This window comes from Drosophila sulfurigaster, chromosome 2L (genome assembly GCF_023558435.1).
Source record: "Drosophila sulfurigaster albostrigata strain 15112-1811.04 chromosome 2L, ASM2355843v2, whole genome shotgun sequence".
Taxonomy (NCBI): Eukaryota; Metazoa; Arthropoda; class Insecta; order Diptera; family Drosophilidae; genus Drosophila; species Drosophila sulfurigaster.
The window spans coordinates 29,546,793-29,567,124 of NC_084881.1; the positions used below are offsets into that span (position 1 = coordinate 29,546,793).

Here is a 20,332-nt window from a genome sequence, read left to right on the forward strand (position 1 = left end):
TCACAAAACTGCCTCAGTGTGTGTTTTTTCTGCTGTTTTTTTTTTTATCTGTATGGTAGAAATATTTTCACTTTTTAGCCCTGATTTGTGTGTGTTTTTGTTGCACACACACTCGCACACACACACATGTGATATTTATGTTGGAATAAAGTAGAATTTCTTTTGACTGTGCCTGGCACAAAGTTGCACAGGTTTCGTCTACGTCGACGTCGAAGTCGACGTCTTGGAGTTTTCCCTTAGCCAGCTGACTTAACTGTACTAAATAGTTTCTCACGTGACTTTTGCACATAAAAAAATGGGTTTATTGCTGCACACGTATTCATTAATAGCAGCAATGAACTCACATGTGAATAGGGAATGAGTGTGTGAGTTTCAGCTTCAAAGAATGCCCCAAGAGGGAGGGGGAAGTAAACACACACACACCCGCATAAGTTGCATTGTAGTTGTTGTTGCTGGGAAGTCTTGTTGCCTGGCTGCACTCGCAAAATGGTTGCAAGTCGTCTGCACAGGAAGTGCATATTAATTGTGAAAATTTGTACGGATATTTCTTCGAAAAATAGTTGCCATCCCTTTCCTCCCCCTCCCTCCCCCCTCCGCCTTTGCATTGTGTGGGATTCGTGTGCGCAAACAGCAACCTGAATCTGGTGCTTTGTTGGCCCCAAAATCCGATGGCTTGGCTTTTGTGCAGTTCCAAAAATATCACATTATTTGCAGCACTTGAAAAGCCAGTCAGAGTTTATATTCTTGGCTTTAGTCAAGATGTTACACACAAGCAGGGTATCAAATTAACAAACTGAGAAAAGTCGTCTTGAATATAGACATATTTTACTGTAAATAATTTCCAATTCCCATTACTTTGAGGCAAGATTATTTGTCCTTTCGAATATCAATAAATTTGTGGCATGCAAATACGAAAATATGAAATTCATCGGTTTCATTTAAGGGTCTCTCTTTAATCCAAATGGTTTGTGATGCTAGCTGGCTTTTTGGCTAGCTTGATTTCAAGCATAACCATTCTTGGGGATTAAAATTGCAATAGTTCAACGGTTTTATGGCCTTTCATTCTATCCGCATTTCAAATATGTGTATGTGTTTTTCTTAAATTGCAAAGCCACAAACTAAACGGGATTATGCCATATACTATGTTATTTTGCCCCTTAACCCATCTGTACCCCGTTGCGTATACGCAATGTTACGTATACGACGTAGAAGAAGAAGGAAGCGAAGTTCAAGTGCAGACTCTGTACTATACTTGTAGAATCGATTTTTAATAAAAATTGAGAGCTTACTACGAAATCTGTAAGCATTTTGTTGTTTGGCTATAAAATTAAAAACCAACATCATAGTGTGTACACACAACTCGGATACAGAGCGCACAGAGAGAGAGAGAGAGAAAGGCAATAAGCAGAGAAGAGGAAGACTGAATGAGTGAGTTTGGTATATTTGGATTGTGGATCTGTGGCATCATCCATTGCACTGCCGAGTGAGTCGTATTAACATTGTATGCATTTTCTAGTAGCTCTTACTGATGCTGTTGCTGTTGCTGTGCTTTCATTTGGTTTGTAGATTGTGCAACGCCAAACAATTTTTACAAATGAATGCATTCGTGTTGTATTCGTTTTCATTTTCATTTTCATTTCCCCTCTTAACTGCTAACAAAACAAAAAAAAAACAATTTTTTAGTTAATTACAGCGTCGAGAGTGAGAGCGAGAGTGAGTGGTGAAGTGATGAAGGGCTAACGTCTGGCAAATGTTTCATTGTTGATTTTCAGCTCGGTTCGGTTGCAAGCAACAAGCTGTAGCTGTAGCTGTAGCTGTAGCTGGAGCACAACAACAAACAACAACAATGCGCTCAATTGGCTCAAAATGAGTTTTTATGGGATTTGCATACTCTGATTGCAGATATAATTGCTGGCAAAGCCGCTTACGAAACTAAGCTATCCTCTTTGTAGTTAGCGCAACTGTTTCACATTCTGAAATTCATAAGCTTTCACATTGTTTAGCGTATTGTTCTTTGTTGTTCAGCATTTGCATAATTTTCATTTTTATGATACGCACCGCTTTCTGTTTTTTTTTTTCTTCTCTCTTAATTATACCCAAGTATTTTATAAATTTTTTCAAATTTATAATTGATTGTTTTTGTTGGATATTCACTTAAAATTTAGACTTTACATCTTGTAGCCATGAAAAAGTATTATCACTGAACTTCAGGCATTCACAACTGCAGCAAAAGAAATCGCATCGTGTCTTCGAACAACAGCGTCTTGGATCTGTTAAATCGCTACAACCGAATCTGGTACAAATCTTTTTACTGCGCTCCGTGAGTTCTCTGGCTCCGAAATTCTTGCACTCTCCACGTTTTATGTAGAAGGTGATGTGTTTGGGACCACAGCACATACTCCGAACGCTCTTTATTTGCATTGCGAGTACTATGAGTAGAGGCAACCAAGCTTTCAAGATTATTTGACACATTCTCGGAAGAGTTTGTCTTCTCAAGTGACGCAGCTCGATGATGCTCAAGCTATTTGTAGCAGAAGTTAAATTCACTCCACTCATAGAGTAGGCAATTTATTGCCTAATTATTTATGCGAGTTATATGAGTTAAACTCAAAATTATTACTGTTGCAAATTGTCAGGCAATAAATTGACTTGTTTAGATATCACTAAACTTCGAAATGAACGAAGGAAAATCGATTGCTAATGTACGATGTCAATTGTTCGCTTCACGCTTATACTAAGTTATCTAATATTGTTTAGCTAAACTTGATTAGTATTCTCTTATCATTTTGTGGCTGCTTAAACTTGTGGTTTATGACATACACAAGACAAAGTTCACAGCAATCAATTGTATACTGCATACAGTTAAATATTTTTTGTAATTAAAATTTAAAAAAATAAGAAATGTATTTGTACATTTTCATGTTCTAAGTGAATAACTTGTATATTTTGTGTAATTCAAATCTTTTATTAAAATTTGAAGACTTCATACAGTTAATCTAGAAAGTGGAGCTGCTTTAGTATTTATTTATTAGAGTAAACAGATTAGATTATGTTCTAAGTGAATAGTTTGCAGCCTATTGAAGTTGAAAATGTTGATCAATTTGATCGTCGAATATTTAAAAGACTTATTTCAATTAATCTGAAGAATAGAGTTGTTTAAGTATTTATTTATTAGAATAGACAGATTACATTATAGTCTAAGTGAATAGTTTGCAGACTTTTGAAGCCACCAAGGAGCCTTTATATCTAACGGAATACAACCAGTGTTGCAATTGCAACACTTAGTATCACATTCTCCCCCTCTGGCGGCGCAACAGTGATGCTCCTTTGGATTCAAATTTCCACAGCCGAAACGTGTACAAATCTTATGATAATTGTGTCTGCCAACCTGTCTGGCATCATGATCCTGACACTGTTGTCCATATCTTATGACGAATCTTACAAGTTTGGGACCACAACAAACGCTTTCAATGCCATTTTGTTGAATCGCTAGTGTTAAGAGTAGCAGCGAAGCTAGGTAAATGATGTAGGACATACTTCTATTCCACAGAGTTTGCATTCTCAACTGACTCAGCTCGGTTAAGAGTCAAGCCAATTTATACGTATTTCTGGCAGCCATATTTTATACCCCGTAACAATTTATTAGCCAATGAATGATTTAGTGCTCGAATAAACTTCCTATGTGATCTGCTACTGCAATTTTCAGTCAGTAAACTATAGTGTTTAGATATCGAAAAAATGAACGAACGCGATATAAAATGAAATTCGATTGCTGATGCACGTTGCACTGAGTTGATATTACTTTCTTTCTGTTTTCAGAAATTCCGTTTTGTTTATCGTTTTATTTAAAGAAGAAAGTGTGTCCAATAATTCTGTGTTTAATGATTAGTTTTATTTTTATATTATATTTTTATATTTTTTGTTTTATATTTATATTTTTATGTTTTATGATTTTTATTGTTTGATCTTGGATATGAGTGTTATCAAAGTTAGTGTACTGTAAGACACTTTGTTATATGAAATATTAAAAAACAATTAAATATTATAATAGGCAGAGCTTGAAGATGATGGAAAGGGTATTGCACAGTCGAGAAACTGTATGTAAAAGCCGCAAAGAGAATAGTAGAACTATGCGGAACAGAGCATTTAATGCTTACAATTACTTTGCATACATTATGGCTCGTGTGAGTGTTGAACACAGATTTGTGTGGTCTGCAGTTGGAGTTGGAAGCGACTTACTACTGCGAGTTGTGGAGAGAGTGGAGTTGGAGAACTGGAGTTTTGCCTGGCTTTTATGGCGGCTTCTGTCCGACTTCTTTTACATAATAAAAGCGTAAACACGTTTTCACCATTGGCCAACCGACGCGCCCATTACAATGGCGCCGCTGCCATTTCCTCCCTCTCTCTCTCTCTCTTTCTCTGTCTCTCTTGAATAGTCCGCTCCTCTAAGAGGGTCTATATGGGCTTCTGATGGGCTATATAGCATAGTATGTTGCGTCCACACTTACGCGTGGTTTGTGCGAATAAAATTCGCCCTTTTTGGGTAGTTTTTATGAATTGTTTCAATGCTCATTTACCGGTTGGCCTAATGGGTGCATTGCCACGAATATTTTAGCCAAAAGGGCCAATAAAGTGCACAAGCTTTGCCTGTTTTATGGCCCATTGCTTGGTGTGGCATTAGAGAGTGAATTAATTCGGTCGGCTTACGAATAGCTGATCTACTATTATTACTGTCTTGTTTCTAACATCAGACAGTGTATAGTAGATATAAAAGATCTTTTGCTTTTTAGCTTAAATTAAAGCATGCTTCAAGCGGGTTTCATTTAGTTTTGCCAACCCAAATAGAAAGTTGAAAGCATTTTTTCGCCATTGTTTTCATAAATTGCAAAGTTTAGTTGGCTAGTTTTGGGCAAAACTCATATCTTAGTAACACGCTATTCCCCCAAAAAGTAACTGAGAATTCACATTTACCAAATACTCCCAAGTTTTTATTTTCTCTACTCGCTTTTGTCTCTCTCTCTCGCTTCCTCGCATTGTGCCACTTCACTGTGCAATGTACACGCATTTTTCTGCATCTTGTCCGCTTGTGTGTGTGTGTGTGTTTGTGAAAATGCACCCAGCTTTACACACACACATACACACTATCACAGTCAAAGCAGATTACTAAAGTCGCAGCTAACATATTTTTGCACTGTGCGCGCTAGAAAAAAGCGAATAAGCAAGTAGAGAAATTCTATCTATATATAAGGAAAGTAAATACAAAATTGACACTGAATATTGACTACACTATGCAGTGTTAATGCAAGTGATATTATTATGATAGTATTATTAATTAATAGTTATTCAAATATATTCGGTATACAACATATTTAATCATTTTTGGTAGTAGTTACTTCTCGGTCGCATATTCAACAACTAGAAGTGTATCAAAACAATTAGAAAAATTACATTTGAATGTACTCGACCGGGAGATACTCAAAAAATACAACATAATATACTGAAAAATATATTTAGTATATTAATATAGTATATAATGAAAGTAAAACATTGCGGCGTTAATTTTAAGATATACCAAATTAATATACCGCAAAAATACTAAACAATACCGAAAGGTATATTTGGTATATTGATATAGTATATAATGAAAATAAAACATTGCGACATTAATTTTAAAATATATCAAATTAATATACCGCAAACATACTAAAAATATCAAAAGGTATATATGGTATATTGATATAGTACATAATAAAATCAAAACATTGCAGCTATAATTCTAAGATATACCAAATTAATATACCGAAAAAATACTAAACAATACCGAAAGGTATATTTGGTATATTGATTTAGTATATAATGAAAATAAAACATTTCAGCATTAATTTAAGATAAAACAAATTAATATACCGCAAAATACTAAACAATACCGAAAGGAATATTTGGTATATTGATTTAGTATATAATGAAAATAAAACATTAATGCTAAAATATATCAAATTAATATACCGCAAAAATGCATGATATACCATGCAGTGCAAAATATACCATATTATCAGCCAAAGGAACTAAGACCCGGGTCGGAGACGACTCCTTCTTATTACATACATTTCCTGCAGTCACAAAATTATAATACCCTCCTACCCTATGGGTAGCGGGTATAAATATGTAGCGAGCAAAGTGTTGCAAGTGCGCTAAAGTTTCATGCTTCATTGGATACCGAATTCGTCCCGCTTCCCTCTCCAGCTTGCTTCGTTTTCTTGGTGCGTGGTGAAGAAGTCGCGGAAGAAGAACAATCAAATTTGCAGGCAGCTGAATTTTTTTGTTATTCCAACTCCTCCAGCACATGCAATGGCTTAGCTTGAATTGAGGCAGCACTTTCATAACCGAAATGCCAGCTAACCAGACCCAATAGAGTCGAACTGTAGCAAAGCCCACTTGTGGGTTTTTCCTTCCCCTTCCCCTTGCCTTGGCTTGTCTTGTCCTTGCTGCTTGCTTTGCACATTAAAGCCATAACGGAGCACACTTGAAATTTAAAAGGCTCCCAAAAACCCCTCAATCATGCACCCTCTTCCCTACCCCCAAAGCATTTTCTGGCCCAATCCATTGTCTGGCAGGCACTCAAGCACACATATGCTTAACGCTTACTGCTGGGAATATGTCTCTACTCTGACTCGGGGGTTTAGTTTTTGGCTTAAACGTTGAAAGTAGGGGAGAGTTTTTTTTCCTCTCATTTCCTTTCCTTTGCCTCGCCTTGCGTTGCCTCTTTCACTTTTTTATTTGCATATTTTAATGCAAATTGTGCAGAATTAATTTAGTGCTGTTTAGTCTGCTGTCTCTCTCTGCCTCTCTGTTTCTCCCTCCTCCTTTCTATCACCACTTACGAGTGCCTCTCGCAACCGCAATTCTTCAGACTGTCTCTGCGTCTCTGGCTCGTCGTTGTCGTTGTCGTGTCGAGTGGGCGGTTTCGTTTCATATGTAAATACATATTCGAGTTTGAAGTTTTATTTCGTTCAAGTTCGTCGCTTTTCTTTATTGTTTATGCTTAAATTGTGTTTCAAGGCGCACTCAAGTGTGTCCTAGTTTTTCCACCCACTCCACCCGCCACTCGGGGTGGGGCGAAAAATATTTTATGAGCTATATTATGTAAACTGAATTTAGTTTTTGGCATTTGCTCCCTTTCTTCATTGCCAGTTTGTTGCCGAATTATTCGACAAGGCATTCAAGTGGCAAAAGAATTTGCTGTGCTCTGTGTTTTCGGGTTTTACGGTATCTAAATTGTATACCCTGCACGCAATGCTTGAGAGGGTGTGATGTGTTGGAGTAAATAAAGTAAATTAATGATTCAAGGGCTTCTTTGAAGTCCTTATCTGAAGTGAAATTAATTGACTATCAAATCAAATATAATCCGATTACTACTTTACTTTTATTTCTTTACTAATTTATTCCTTATTTCCTTATACTTATTCCTTAACTTATATATTCCTTATTTCTTTAATTTTCTGCTTAAATCTGACAATAAACTTATCACAGGGTATTTTAGCATATGCTTAATTTATTTTTTACTCGCTTTTAAATTTGTAAAAGTTATGTTCTCAAGCTCAACAAAAAATAAAGGTCATGCAATTTGTGCTTATAAACTTTCACACATTACAATGTTGCATATCCAATTATTTGCTTAAATAATTTACTTTTGCGCAATGACTTTGTAGTACTCTTTTCAACTCTCTCAGCAGCTGGCAAATGTTTAGGTAGCAAGTCAGTTTGCATGAGCTAGCTAAACTGTCCGAATTATTATTGTGCATACTCCGAGGGAATGGCATAAAAAATTTCACTCACGTACAAAGGAAATGAAATGAAATGAATTTCTGAGCCGTCCTTCAGTTTGTTCTCCTGGTTATCTTCATAGCTCTCCGTTTGTCTTTCTAGTCTTATATTCTCTGGTTTCATTTTTTTTTTTTGTTCTTCCACGTAGTAGCAGCTGCAACTCGTAAGAGTTCGCGAAATTTATGCTGATCATTCATAATGTCAGACGCGAGAGAGAAAGAGGAGTGCATAGCATAGAGAAGCACCCACGACCCTGATAAGGCATAGGTCTAGGCTCAGCAGCAATCCAGGCGACAGGAAAGCACTGAAAATGAATGTGAATAAACTGGGTCAGATCAAGCGAGCGTTGTTACTTTAAACGCCTTTTACAAATGCCCAGAATTTAAGACAAATAACGAATATGAAGGTTAGAATGGGAATATTGTAGAACTTGTTGAACTTTGACTTTGCAAACTAATGATATGAAGGCGACCCATAAATCTGCTTCAAATTATGTATATAGTTGCTTATACGAGTATGTATGTAAAATGAAAAGAGATTGGGTGAGGGGTGGGGTGGCAAATGAAAAGAATGAAATCACCAAAGCAACACGGAAAGTCGTGCACAATAAGAAAGGAAAATCAATTTCCGCTTTCAAAATAATTCCAAAGCCATACAAAGCTGCATGAACCGAGTCAAGATGAGGCTGAACTCAGCTCAGCGCCGCTCAGCAGCTGAACAAGAGATGGACTAGAGGAGTGAGGAGAAAAGTGGAGTTTGGGGGGTCTAAGAAAAAGTTGCCATCCAAAGAGAGAGAGAGATAAGATATTTGCACAAGAATGGCATTCAGTTGATAAAATCCGATTTGAAAATGAGCGAATGCCTGGCAATGAGCAAAGCGAAGTCAGGGCGAGACGAGGCGGGGCGCGAGGCAGCTGCCGGGGAGACCCATCGAATGGTGGCAAAAACCTGAAGCAAAACAAAAGCTAAGAGGCGGAAGGGAGAGCGAGCGGGAAGTAAAGTCTCTCTTTGGGTTGTGTTGTAGCAGGCAAGGATAACAATTTTATAAATAAATATTTGTGCGCCCAGCAAAGTTGCCGCCGCGCTTTTCCCTTCTCCCTTCTCGCTTCCCTTTGCGTTTCGCTTTTGAACTCAACTATCTGGCGATAAATCATTTGAAGTTGTCGTTCCCTGCAATTGGCCCGGTGACAATCTTTGTGCCCCAACCTCCTCTCTTCACCCAATCGCAATCTTTGCCAAAATACAACAACAACAACAGCAACGAAAAAAGAAAGGAGAAAAGCAAACTCAAGGACACTGTTGTTGCTTTTCGGGTACGTTTTACGCACTTTCGCCCGTAAATCTGCGACAAGGCAACTGAAGCGCAAAACGGAAGCATGTCTCCGTCTGATAGTCCAATGACTTCCGCTCCTGCCGTTTAATGCTTTTTAATGAGTTGCTTCTCCTACACTTTCTACTTTCTACTCCAACTCCTCCTTTTACTCCTCTGCCTCTGTGAAATACGATGGATGGGCGACGACATGCGAAACTTAATCGATTTCATTGACGACAGATTTTCGCATGTGTTTTTTTGTCGCCCCTCTTATGTGTGTTGGCATACTTTTAGGGGGCAGTGTGAGTTCACTTATCGACTTGCGAGTTCATTTATTTCAATTCACATTTGATTTCCTTAAATTTCATGTTCTAAAATTGCGTTTAAATTGTCATTAAACAGAAATTGATAAAAGCATGATTGAAATTAAATTACTTCAAGATGCAGAGCTAAGCAAACTTTTAACTAGATGGAATGCAATTAGTTGTAAGAGCAGAGTAGAATAGAGAAATTGCTTATAGGAACATCATCTGATCTGTGCCGATTGATGACTTTTTGCCTGGCTTTTGTGTGTCGAACTTTTTTCTTGTTGCTTCACTTTGAGGCATTGTGTCCAAATCGCTTTCGGACGACAGTTTAGAATTCGATTGAAGCGCCATTTGGGTTGAGAGGAGAAGGAGGAGAAATCTCTCTCCTGATTACTTATGCCGGTCAGGTAAATCTTGTAAAAATTGTCCCTGTCTGTTTTGAGCAGATTTTCCACACTCTCCCTTTCTCTCTGTCTTAGTCTCTGTATTTCTTTTGGTCTCTATCATTTTGTGTTGATTGAGTGCGATTTGTTGTTGGGCGTCTTAAAGTACAATTTGGTACAACTTTAATTTGTTTTGTTGCTCAGATTTTTGTCAGTCTCTGTTTCTGTCTTTAGGCCATATGTTCCGGGCTGTTGTGTTTTGTTTTTTCCCCGCTTTTTTATTCTTTTTCCACTTTTTTTTTGGTTTTTGGAGCCTGGTCAGCGTGCCGTGGGCGTTTGGCTTCCATCGTGCTGCGCATTGATAAATGAGCCGCTACAAAGGTCGTTGCCAGGGTCGTCGCGAGTTCTTTGCAGGCCGCACTTTCCACTTTTATTATTTGTTTATGCGTTGACTGTGGCTTGCTTTGGTCTATTGAAAAATTTCCATGGCGCTGCCGCTGCTTTTCCCTCGCCCTCTTCCTATTATCATTTTGGGTATTTTTTTTTCTCTCGTTGCGATGCCCAGAAGATAAACAAGTCGTCGGGTGACCGAAGAGGGGAGGGGGAAGGGAAACGTAAAGTCGGTGCAGAGAGTTTTCTAACAAATTGTGGGCAATATTTTTGTTTCATCAAGAGAGTGTGTCCTTGCCTGGTCTCGTTGTTGCTTGCGTTATCCTTGCGGCCATTGGCAACTTTATTGCATTATTGAAAAACTTGTCCAAATATTTTGAATGTGTAGAAAAGCTTTTTGCTCTTATTAAATTTTTCCAGAGCGCCTCAGAATTTACAATTTAATTGTATCAAAATATTGTACAAAATATGAGACGAGACTCTTGCGTATTCCCAAAATGTAATACTCTTATGTATATTCTTAAGTGTTTTTGTAGCTAACTTACCTACTTGTTGTTGCCCCTCCGCCTCCGCCTTTGCCTCGTCCCTCGCTCTCCTTGGCTCTTGAGAGTTGCACACTTTTCAGTTTCATCCAATTTGTTGGCATATTTACACACATGATTTTATTATTATTTTATTAATGCATTTTCCTATAGTTACAACTAGTTATGCAAGTTTTATGAGCAGCTCTTTCTCTGTCTCGTTTCTTCTTTCACTCTGTGATTTCACTGCAATATGCCATGCCACTTAGTGTGGCAACAATTTCAATCAAGTGAATTCTTTTCAGGCTTTAATTAAATTTCCATCATCGAAAAAACACAAAAAAATAATACGTGACGAGCCGACGAACTGAAAAGAGGAATTAAATATGTTGCAATTTATATTATTACTTTGTCTTTGGCACTTATTGTTAAGCAATCGTACAAACAAAATGTTATTAAATGTAAAGCAAATGCATTTTATATTATTGATTTTCGCATTATTAATAATCATAATAATAAAGCTCACAATATGTGCTTTAAATGTACGTAATGGGACTTAAATGCATTCAAGCTTATTTAAGCGTTCATCAATTTCTGAATTACTTAATTAATGTTGATCAAATTGCATTTTAAAATCAAGAAATTTATCACAAATTGAGCTCACAAATCCTCTCAGTAGATTTTCAGATTTTTTTAAGAATTCAGCTCAGAAAAGTATTAGAAAATCTCATTTGAAATCCACTTAAATAGAAATTCTTCGTAGCTGAGATTGATGTGATTTACTTTTTGTTCTTCGACTGTTGTTCTAAGGACGATGTGACACACGCGTCGTATACGCAATAATATTATTTATTAATAAATAGAAAAAAGCCCATTCTCTCTTCAAGTCAGCTCAGAAAAGTATTACAAAATCACATTTTAAATTAACTTAAATTGATGTGATTTGTTGTTTTAAAGAAATATTCTATTACAACTGCAGACTGATATGAAACATGCGTCGTATGCGTAATTAATAGGATTGTACGAATAATTCAAAGTTAATTATCTCAATGCGATTAAAGATTATCAGATTTTTTGAAAGTCAGCTCAGAAAAATATTAGATACTCGCATTTGTCGAAGCTGAGATTGATTTACTTTTCTAAGAAATATATTATTACAACTGTAGATTGATTTGACACACGCGTGGTATACGCAATATGATCGCAACTGTATTATTTATTAATAATAATAGATGAAAGCACATGGGAGTATAATTTTTATGTGCTGCATGTCAATAGAAATGCGAAAACGTGGCTAATTTTCAATGGCAGCTGTCAACGCGTTTCGAACTCCGATAAAATAATAAATAATAGAAAAATACGCATAGGAAAAAATAGAGGGGAGTGGGGAAGAATTGTGCGTGACACTCGCTCAACTCTTGGGCTTTCAGGCTGTGTACATGAAAGTCGATTTTAAAATGTGTGCGTTTTTGGGTCTTTTGTATTATTGAATGCGACATTTATATGCCGCCGCAGGCCACATGCGCATTTTCACATAATAGACACACAAATACAGACTGAGACAGAGACAGAGAAGTGAGTGAGGGAAAGAGATAGATACATCGAATAGAGATACAGATACAAATACAGATACAAATGCAATGCCATTTGGCCTAACAAATGTCAGACACACACGCATTTCGGCGGTTGACATTCTGACAAAAACAGCAGCAACAAGAAGACAATTGAGAGCCAATAGATGCAGAGAAATTGGCAAACATAGATGCTATAGCGTGTTGTTGCGGGATTTGTTTGGCAAATGAGCTGAAAGCCATTTCACTAATTAGGCGAAGCTGCAATTATCACACACACACACACTCAAAAGTGCAATACACATAAATATACAATACATATATGAATTTCACAATATTAATTAAATTTATTCGACAACCTTAGACAAGTTCTATTTTATTCTATCTCTTGTTTTGATTGGATCAAAACCGTCTCTGTAACAAGAGAAATGATGTCCTCATTCCATTTCAGTCTACTGAAATCGAATCGCAATACTCTCTGACAACAGAATAATAACCTCGAAAATAATTTACTCTATGCAAGGGAGAGTTCGTGGGGAAGGGGGAAGTGGGGATAACAAACATGAAACCGGCATGGAAAATAAATTAGAATTTTTGTTTAATTGGAAATTTGATGCGAAACAACAAAAATGTTTTCACTTTTTCTCGTTATTGTTATTGTTATTGTTATTGTTATTTTTGTGGGCTATTGTTGCTGCTGCTGCTGCTGCTGTTTTGCTGTTTTATTATTTTTCATTTCGCTCTTTCCATTCGCTCGAGAGCTCGGGAGCTTTTCTCAACATATTAAATTTCATCAATATGTACCTATTATTTTCATTTTCAGCATCATTATTTGTAGAGAATGAAATATGGCAGAAAATTCAGCAAAAGCCATCAACACTCAACGCTGCTGCTGTGTTTGTGTTTAGAAATATTTCTGCACAGACATGAAAAATCAAAGGTATTACATTTGCTGTCTTGCAATTAATTGTCGAGAGTTTCGGTTGACAGACGATTTTATCACGAATATTTCTATGATTACAGTCTGTGCTGCCTAAAAATATCCGGCATCAGATTTCCATTCCTTTTTTTGTTGGCTCGAAAATTTGTATTGCATACTTTGTGGGGTTCTATCTTGGGCTTTTGATGTTTAAAAATAAAATGACTTACTAGCAAATTCCTGGAAATTACAGACTGTGTATGCCAATAATCTAAAGTATGGTTTGTAGTTGACTTTGTTCTCTCTCTCTCTCTCTCTCTCTCTCTCTCAGTCCATCTGTCTTTGCTATCTATCTCCTTCTGCCTGTCGCATTATTAACGCACATAAAACTCGCATATAAAGTGATTTAAATTTATTAAATATAAAAACCGCGATGCAGCAAAGATGTGCGCATAACAATTGCAATAAAATTTAACGTGCATCGATAAAAATATAAAACCCAATAAAAGCGCCAACAACAAAGCATCAGCATCAGCAGCGCAGCGATCTCTGAAAAGAGAACTTCATTACTTATTTGAATGGAAAAATAAAACGAACACAAAAACAACAGCAACAAAAAGAGAGGAAAATGAAAACAAAAACACACACAAAAATGATGGAAAAACTCACAATGGAACCCCATGAATGGCAACTGCGGCATGCGCCAAGCGGTAAGCGGCAGGCGGCAAGCGGCGGCTTTATTCATTCCACAAATGAAGCGAATGAATCGAGTCGAGTCGAGTTGAGTTGAGTTGAGTTGCTCTGCGTTGAGTTGGAGGCATCAACAAAGGCGTGCGTTAAATGTTTTATATTTAAGAGCTCACCAAACAACATGCCTGACTGACTGACTGACCGACCCATCGACCGACGAAGCTGTCCGTCCATCTCTCCATCCATCCGCTCGTCTCACATAACCATTTTCTATAAAGCACTCGCCCGCCCCTTCCCCCCACTTTTCGCCGTTCATAAATAATTATAATTTTCAATTTAAGAAACATTTTCATATTGCAAATGCCACTTAATGGACTTTACTCGCCGAATCGTGGCCGAAATTGACTTTTCTACCCTCCATACGGTCCAGGTGCAACGTTAAATTGCATTTTAATTGTTCCGAAATTGATGATACATTAACTCGCGAGTATCTTAAAGATACTTGTTATGATTTAAATACGAGTAATGCAATTAAATACTGAGCTTTAAATTATTCATATATTAATTGCATTGGAGGAATATTCTTGGTTACATCTACTTAAGTTTGATATCAACTTGTTTTTTATGCTCTTTCAAAACTAACTTAGGAAAATACGAAAAGATAGAAAAGAAGTGGGAAAGTTTGACTGTGAGATACGCGCTACCTATTTTGAATAAAAGCAAAACAGTTCGGTATTCCTTTTTAAATATACCAATTTAATATACCACAAAAATACTAAAAATATCCAAAAGGCTATATTTGGTATATTGATATAGTACCATATAAAATATACCATAGTGTGTACAATATACCAAATGATATACTGAAACATACCAAAGGCTATATTTGGTATATTGATATAGTATCATTCAAAATATACCACAAACTGTAAAATATACCATATTGTCAGCCATTTAAAAGTATTCTTTAAATAACTACGAATATACAAAAGACAATATTTGGTATATTGATATAGTACCATTTAAAATATACCATAGAGTGCACAATATACCAGATGACATACTGAAACATACCAAAGGCTTTATTTGGTATATAGTATCATTCAAAATATACCACAAACTGTAAAATATACCATATTGTCAGCCATACAAAAGTATTTCTTAAATATCTTCCATAATTCTCATCTGATCGTAACCTAATTTTCATAGCATCATAAAGATTATAGTTGTTATTCGCTACAAATTGTTGATATGTTAATTGCATTGGAAGAATCTTCTTGGTTACCTCAAATTAAGTTTGATATCACGCTCGTATTTCGTTTCAAAAAAATTGTTTGCAACTTCCTTTTTATGCTCACTCAAAAATAAGCAAGAAAGATAGCAAAAAAAAGGAAAGAAAGCGAAGAAACCAATTGCATAACTTTCTTACAGTCTGTTGTGACCGCACTTGAGCGTTGAGCTCTCCGCACCAGCAGCGACATCAAATAAAGTTGAGCAAAGTTGTTTCTCTTTCTAACGCAGCTCAGATTGTCTGTCTGCCTGTTGGTTGGTTTTTTTTTTGATCTTTTTTATGTGCTTCATGCACTTGGATGTCAACACATCGACGGAATAACGGCACATTCGTCCAATTTACACACAAGTTCGTTCTGTGGCAAGAGCAAGAGCCACTCCAAGGACTTCAGCGCCAGACAAGCAGCGTCCTCGGGAGTTGAGCAAACTTGAACTTTTACGGCTGGCCAACTGGCTGACTTGTCTGTCTTTCTGTCTGTCTGTCCGTCTGTTGGGATGGCTCTTTCGTTGGTGACTGTTGCACAGTCTGCCACAGCTGTATTCGTACGGTACACACATTGCTGTATATATCAAAGCGTTGCGCCCACAACATTTTTGGCAAGTGCTGCGCGCATTGCTTTTGGCTCTCTCTAATTACATGTTGGCCTAGAAGAGAAGGAGTGAGGCGAGAAGAGGAAAGGAGGGGATTCTCCTCGGCTTGAGCATGCGTTGCGGTTTTTCATTTGCATTCGCTTGGAAGAACTTAGTTTTCGACGAGTTTTAAGTGAATGGAATTTTCAGCTCACTGTGTGACTCTCTGTGGCTGCCTCAGTGTGTGTGTGTGTCTCTGTGAGTATGAGTGTGTTGAAGTATTGCAGTGAGAGCATAATTACATTTTTGGCTACAAGTAGCACACAGTCTGTTGTACGACAGAGGAAGCAAGATATTCCTTTTCGTAGTCGTCGTCGTCGTATCTATATCTATATTTTATTTATGATTTTCCTCGGGGGCTTTTTCTTCTTCTTTTTCCTTACGCCTCCTGTCACCAACTCCCCCCCTCTCTCGAGTAGTTGCAGTTGCAGTTACTGTTGCTGCTGATAATTTCAGACGCGCCAGGCAAATTTCAGAGTTCACGGTTTAGTGAACAACAACAATTTTGTAGCCATGAATGCATCCGGAATCCGTAAGCTTCCTTTCCCACTCCTTCAAACTGCAGAATGCAGCGTAGCTTTTGCTTGGACTGTTTCGGTTTTCTTGTGCTAAACTTTATGAGAAAATGAGAGAGGGAGCGAAGAGTGAGACAGGGAAAATCATTTATCAATGTCAGAGAATGTGCTGCATGCACGAGAAGTTCTCTTCTCTCTCTCTCTCTGCCATGAAGACACTTTCTGACGTGTGTGTGTGTGTGGGCTGAAACAAGTTACCCGAAACTTGTGACTTTGTTTCACAAGTGATTTTCAAAATTATGCACACACGCATAAATGGGTTGCCGTCGTTCATTCCCCAAGTCTAAAAACTTTTCCCTAGCATTTTATCAATACATAATTCAGGACAAACAGCAAAAAAAAACTCTGCTAGATGTGGAACAGTTTTAGTCGCAAAGTCGCAAAGTATTCTCTGTTTTTTTTTTGGGAAATATTAATTAAAGTTTGCCCATAAGACAAGAAATTGTACGACAATTTTAGCTGGAAAGGTTTTTTAAGGCACAAAATCAGTTTCAACTTCATTTATGAAAGCATTAAGCTCGCTTTTTAAAGGGTAGAACTGCGGCAAAAGATTCAAAGCGGCACGCACAACGATTGTGGATTTGTTGGATTAGTTTTGTGTTGTGTTGGAGTTTTGTTCTCCATTCTTTTTTTGAGCTGTGTGGGCGTAGCTTTTGTCTTAGTTTATGCGAGAGCGAAACTTTAGCACTTAGCTGCACTGAGCACTGCGGATTGTGAACTGGGGGTTGAGAACTGTGAACTGTGGATTGTGGAGCCACATTCGAAGCGATGAGGGAGGGGTCGATGGGAGTCGTCTCATGGCTGCATTTGGGTTCTTTTAAAGCGGTCGAGCGGTCGCTTCTAATTCTCTGGCCGCCACTTGTTTGCTAGCGAAACAAGTTTGCACTCAAAACTCGTAAATAATGAATGGGTAAAAAAGCGCAACCGCACCATTCATAATGGAAAAAGTTGCCCGGGTCCACTCGAAAACTATTGCACTTGCCGCAAACCAACAGAGCTGTGTTGTTTGTGTTGCTGTTGCTGTTGCTGCTGCTGCTGCACATACAATATTTGAGTCTGGCCATGGCCTCGACTCCTCCTGACATCTCCTGACTGTGTTGCTGTTGCTGTTGCGTATGCTGTGACGCCTTTTGCCTGAGATGCTGCAGCCGGCGGCGTTATTGTCATGTGTACAGTAAAAATAACAAATAACAAACACTGGGGCGGGCCACTACAAGCCATAAATGGGGGAGTGGTCGGTGGGTGGTCAGTGGGTGGTCGCTTGGTGGGTGGTGACTGTTTATACATTGACGGACTGTGGCCTTGATGCGGTTTATGCATCTCCCTCGATAGCCAGACTATATTTTATTCGCCCGGCAAGGTTAAAGTTGCCATTTTAATATTGTATCTCTGTTTGTTGTAGTAGTTTATGATCTCTCACACAAAAAAAAAAAAGTGGTTTCAATTTCAACATTTCCATTTCTATAAATATCAAGTATTGCAAAAGGAAATTGAAATTTTGCTTGTGATAAATAACAGGAGATATAAATAACGGTGAAGCGCATAAATAACTTGTAAATATTGCAAATCGATTTGCTACTCTCTACTCTGCATATATATAAATATCAAATGTGGCTATTTCAACTTACCTTGAATTGTTTTTGCACAAAGTTGCAAACGCGAAATTTTTGTGCATATGCTGTAAAGCAACAATTTAATTAAATTTGACCCGAAACAAAATAAAAACCCCGGATGAACGTTGCTTAAAGTCTGCGATTCAAGCGGAAATTGAAATTCACACACACGCTGTTGCTGATGTTGTTGCTGCCGGCCAACAGATGTCGCCACAATACAATATGGTACTAACTATTACAGTGTGTGTTATTGTTTTATTTCGACTTTTAGTTTTGCATCGTTTTTGTAATTGTTGAATGCATTTTATGTATATTTGCATTGAACGCTTTCAACACGACATTTTGACTTGGACATAAACAGAGATTGTTGCGCTGATGAGTGAGAGTTGGGTTGCCTACAAAGGGGGATTGGGGTGGAGTGGAAGTGACACATGCACACGTGCAACGTAAACTCGTATTTTCGAATATCTCCCGGTTTGTGTTGCCGGCACACGCACACGAGAGACACGAAGCCGACCGAGTCCCACCATGCGACTCAAATGTAACAAGCAGACTGAGTGCGACGCGGCTCTGCAGCGGCCCAGCAGCGGCAGCGGCAGCGGTGGACGACGCAACGACGACGACGACGACATCTCCAACGAGAGCATCAACAGTACCATTTAGCAGCGACAGCAACGAGTAGACAGCCGACAGTCAGCAGCAGCATTCGGCCTCAACAGCTCAACACCCACAATGGGCCAATGAGCAAAGCGGAGAGCGAACGAAACGAGAGAGAGAAGAGAGAGAGCTGCGCTCAAAGACTCGCTGTAACTTCGGGACTCCAACTGTTGCGCAGGCGTCTCTCTCTCTCGTTCTGTTATCGTGGTGAATAGGCAAATGTTGGTGGAATGACTCTGTTAAAAAGGAGCAACAGTTTGGCATTGTTTTGACCCGAAAAGTGCAGAAAATCTTTGCAATTATACACAATTTAATTGCTCATTTACATTTTGTCAGCAAACACCAGAAATTTGCTCAAAATGTTAAGTGTATTCGGCCAAAGGGGCTCTGTTAATTTTTATCCGCTGTTAGATAACAGCACACTGTTAGCTTACGACCCCGCTTGCTATAATTCTGTTATTTAACAGCATGTTGGCAGTTTTTTGCTACCCCTTGACAGCTTGACAGCTCGACTGTCATGTAACATACGATTTAATCCACAGCAAATTAATAAGAAATGAGACCTTAATAAATTGTATGCTGCAAATAGAGAAAATTCGTTTTGAGGCAATAATTTAGAATGCCACATGGGGTCGACAAACTGGAAATTGTCATTTGTTATGCTAATATGACTTGTGACTTTCAAAAGGGGAGCCAAAGATAATGGCGTTGCTAAATTGCTTTCAATTGGATTAATTGAATCATGGTCTGGCTCTGGTCTAGAGACCAGACCAGTAAATCATTATGTTGTGCCTTCCGAGGGTGCCTTAAGTCTGAGATAACTCTTCACCTGCTGTGATTGCGATTGCGATTGCTATAGCGATTACTATTATCACATTGGCGGAGCACTCACAGTTGAGCGAGCTTAGCGTAATCATAATGCAACAGATTGTTGAGTACGGAAACTTCTTCTCGCCAACAGTCACACACATTTTGCCTCCTCTTCTCTTATGAAGTTCAACAAATTATTGTGAATGGGATTTTTCTTCATTCGTTCGTTGTTGTTGCTGCTGTTGTTTTTGGGGAGGGTTGATTTGTATGCAGCGCTAAAAGCTTGAAAAATGTTTTACCCGCACGTGTTTCCTGCGCTTTGATAGAACACCACAACACACCCTCTAACACACACACACAAACACACACCAAGAGAGCGAGTCATTCGAGAGAAATTATATAAAATGGAATGCGAAAGAAAAGCACAACAATGAAAATGTCAGTTGGGTTGCCAGTTGCCGCTGCCAGCGACAGTTACATTACATTTTTTAAGGGTTTTCGGGGGTTGGGGGCGGAAAACCACTCTTCTTCTAGCATGTGACTAAAAAATAAGTATTGCAATTTTTACTACTTGTGTGTATTTGCCAAGCATGCCCATATTAAGGTAAACTAATGAATGAGGCGCAGTCGGTGGTGCCTGCGAATGATTTTTGTCTGCATCTTTATGGAAGGGAAGGGAAGGGAAGACAGCACGTTGCAGAAAATGTGCAAATTTTCATGGCTGCATTTTCCAAATTGAATCCAGCGAGAATGCGCGAGACAAACATCTAAATTGTCAATGTAATGCGACAAAATATCGAAGTCAGCAGCTAAAGCCAGCGTCGAGAGGTAGAGTTAGA

At 38.1% G+C, this 20,332-nt stretch overlaps 1 protein-coding gene across 4 annotated transcripts in view; it reads right to left on the reverse strand.

The window, feature by feature from the left end:
* LOC133844761 (protein O-mannosyl-transferase TMTC1) overlaps positions 1–18,583 on the reverse strand; it is a 59,206-nt gene extending 40,623 nt beyond the window's left edge. For 2 of the 4 annotated variants that reach the window (XM_062279000.1, XM_062278967.1), the window contains exons 1-2: positions 18,042–18,582; positions 10,763–11,105 (exon numbers count right to left, since the gene is read on the reverse strand). Coding sequence is in view for 3 of the 4 variants with exons in the window: in XM_062278967.1 (XP_062134951.1) it covers positions 10,763–10,875 (113 nt within the window). In the remaining variant the exon portion in view is untranslated. Of the gene's footprint in view, positions 1–10,762; positions 11,106–18,041 lie in introns of all 4 variants that reach the window. The other 2 variants (XM_062278989.1, XM_062278978.1) reach the window with 2 other exon arrangements.
* Between the last annotated feature and the right edge of the window lie 1,749 nt (positions 18,584–20,332).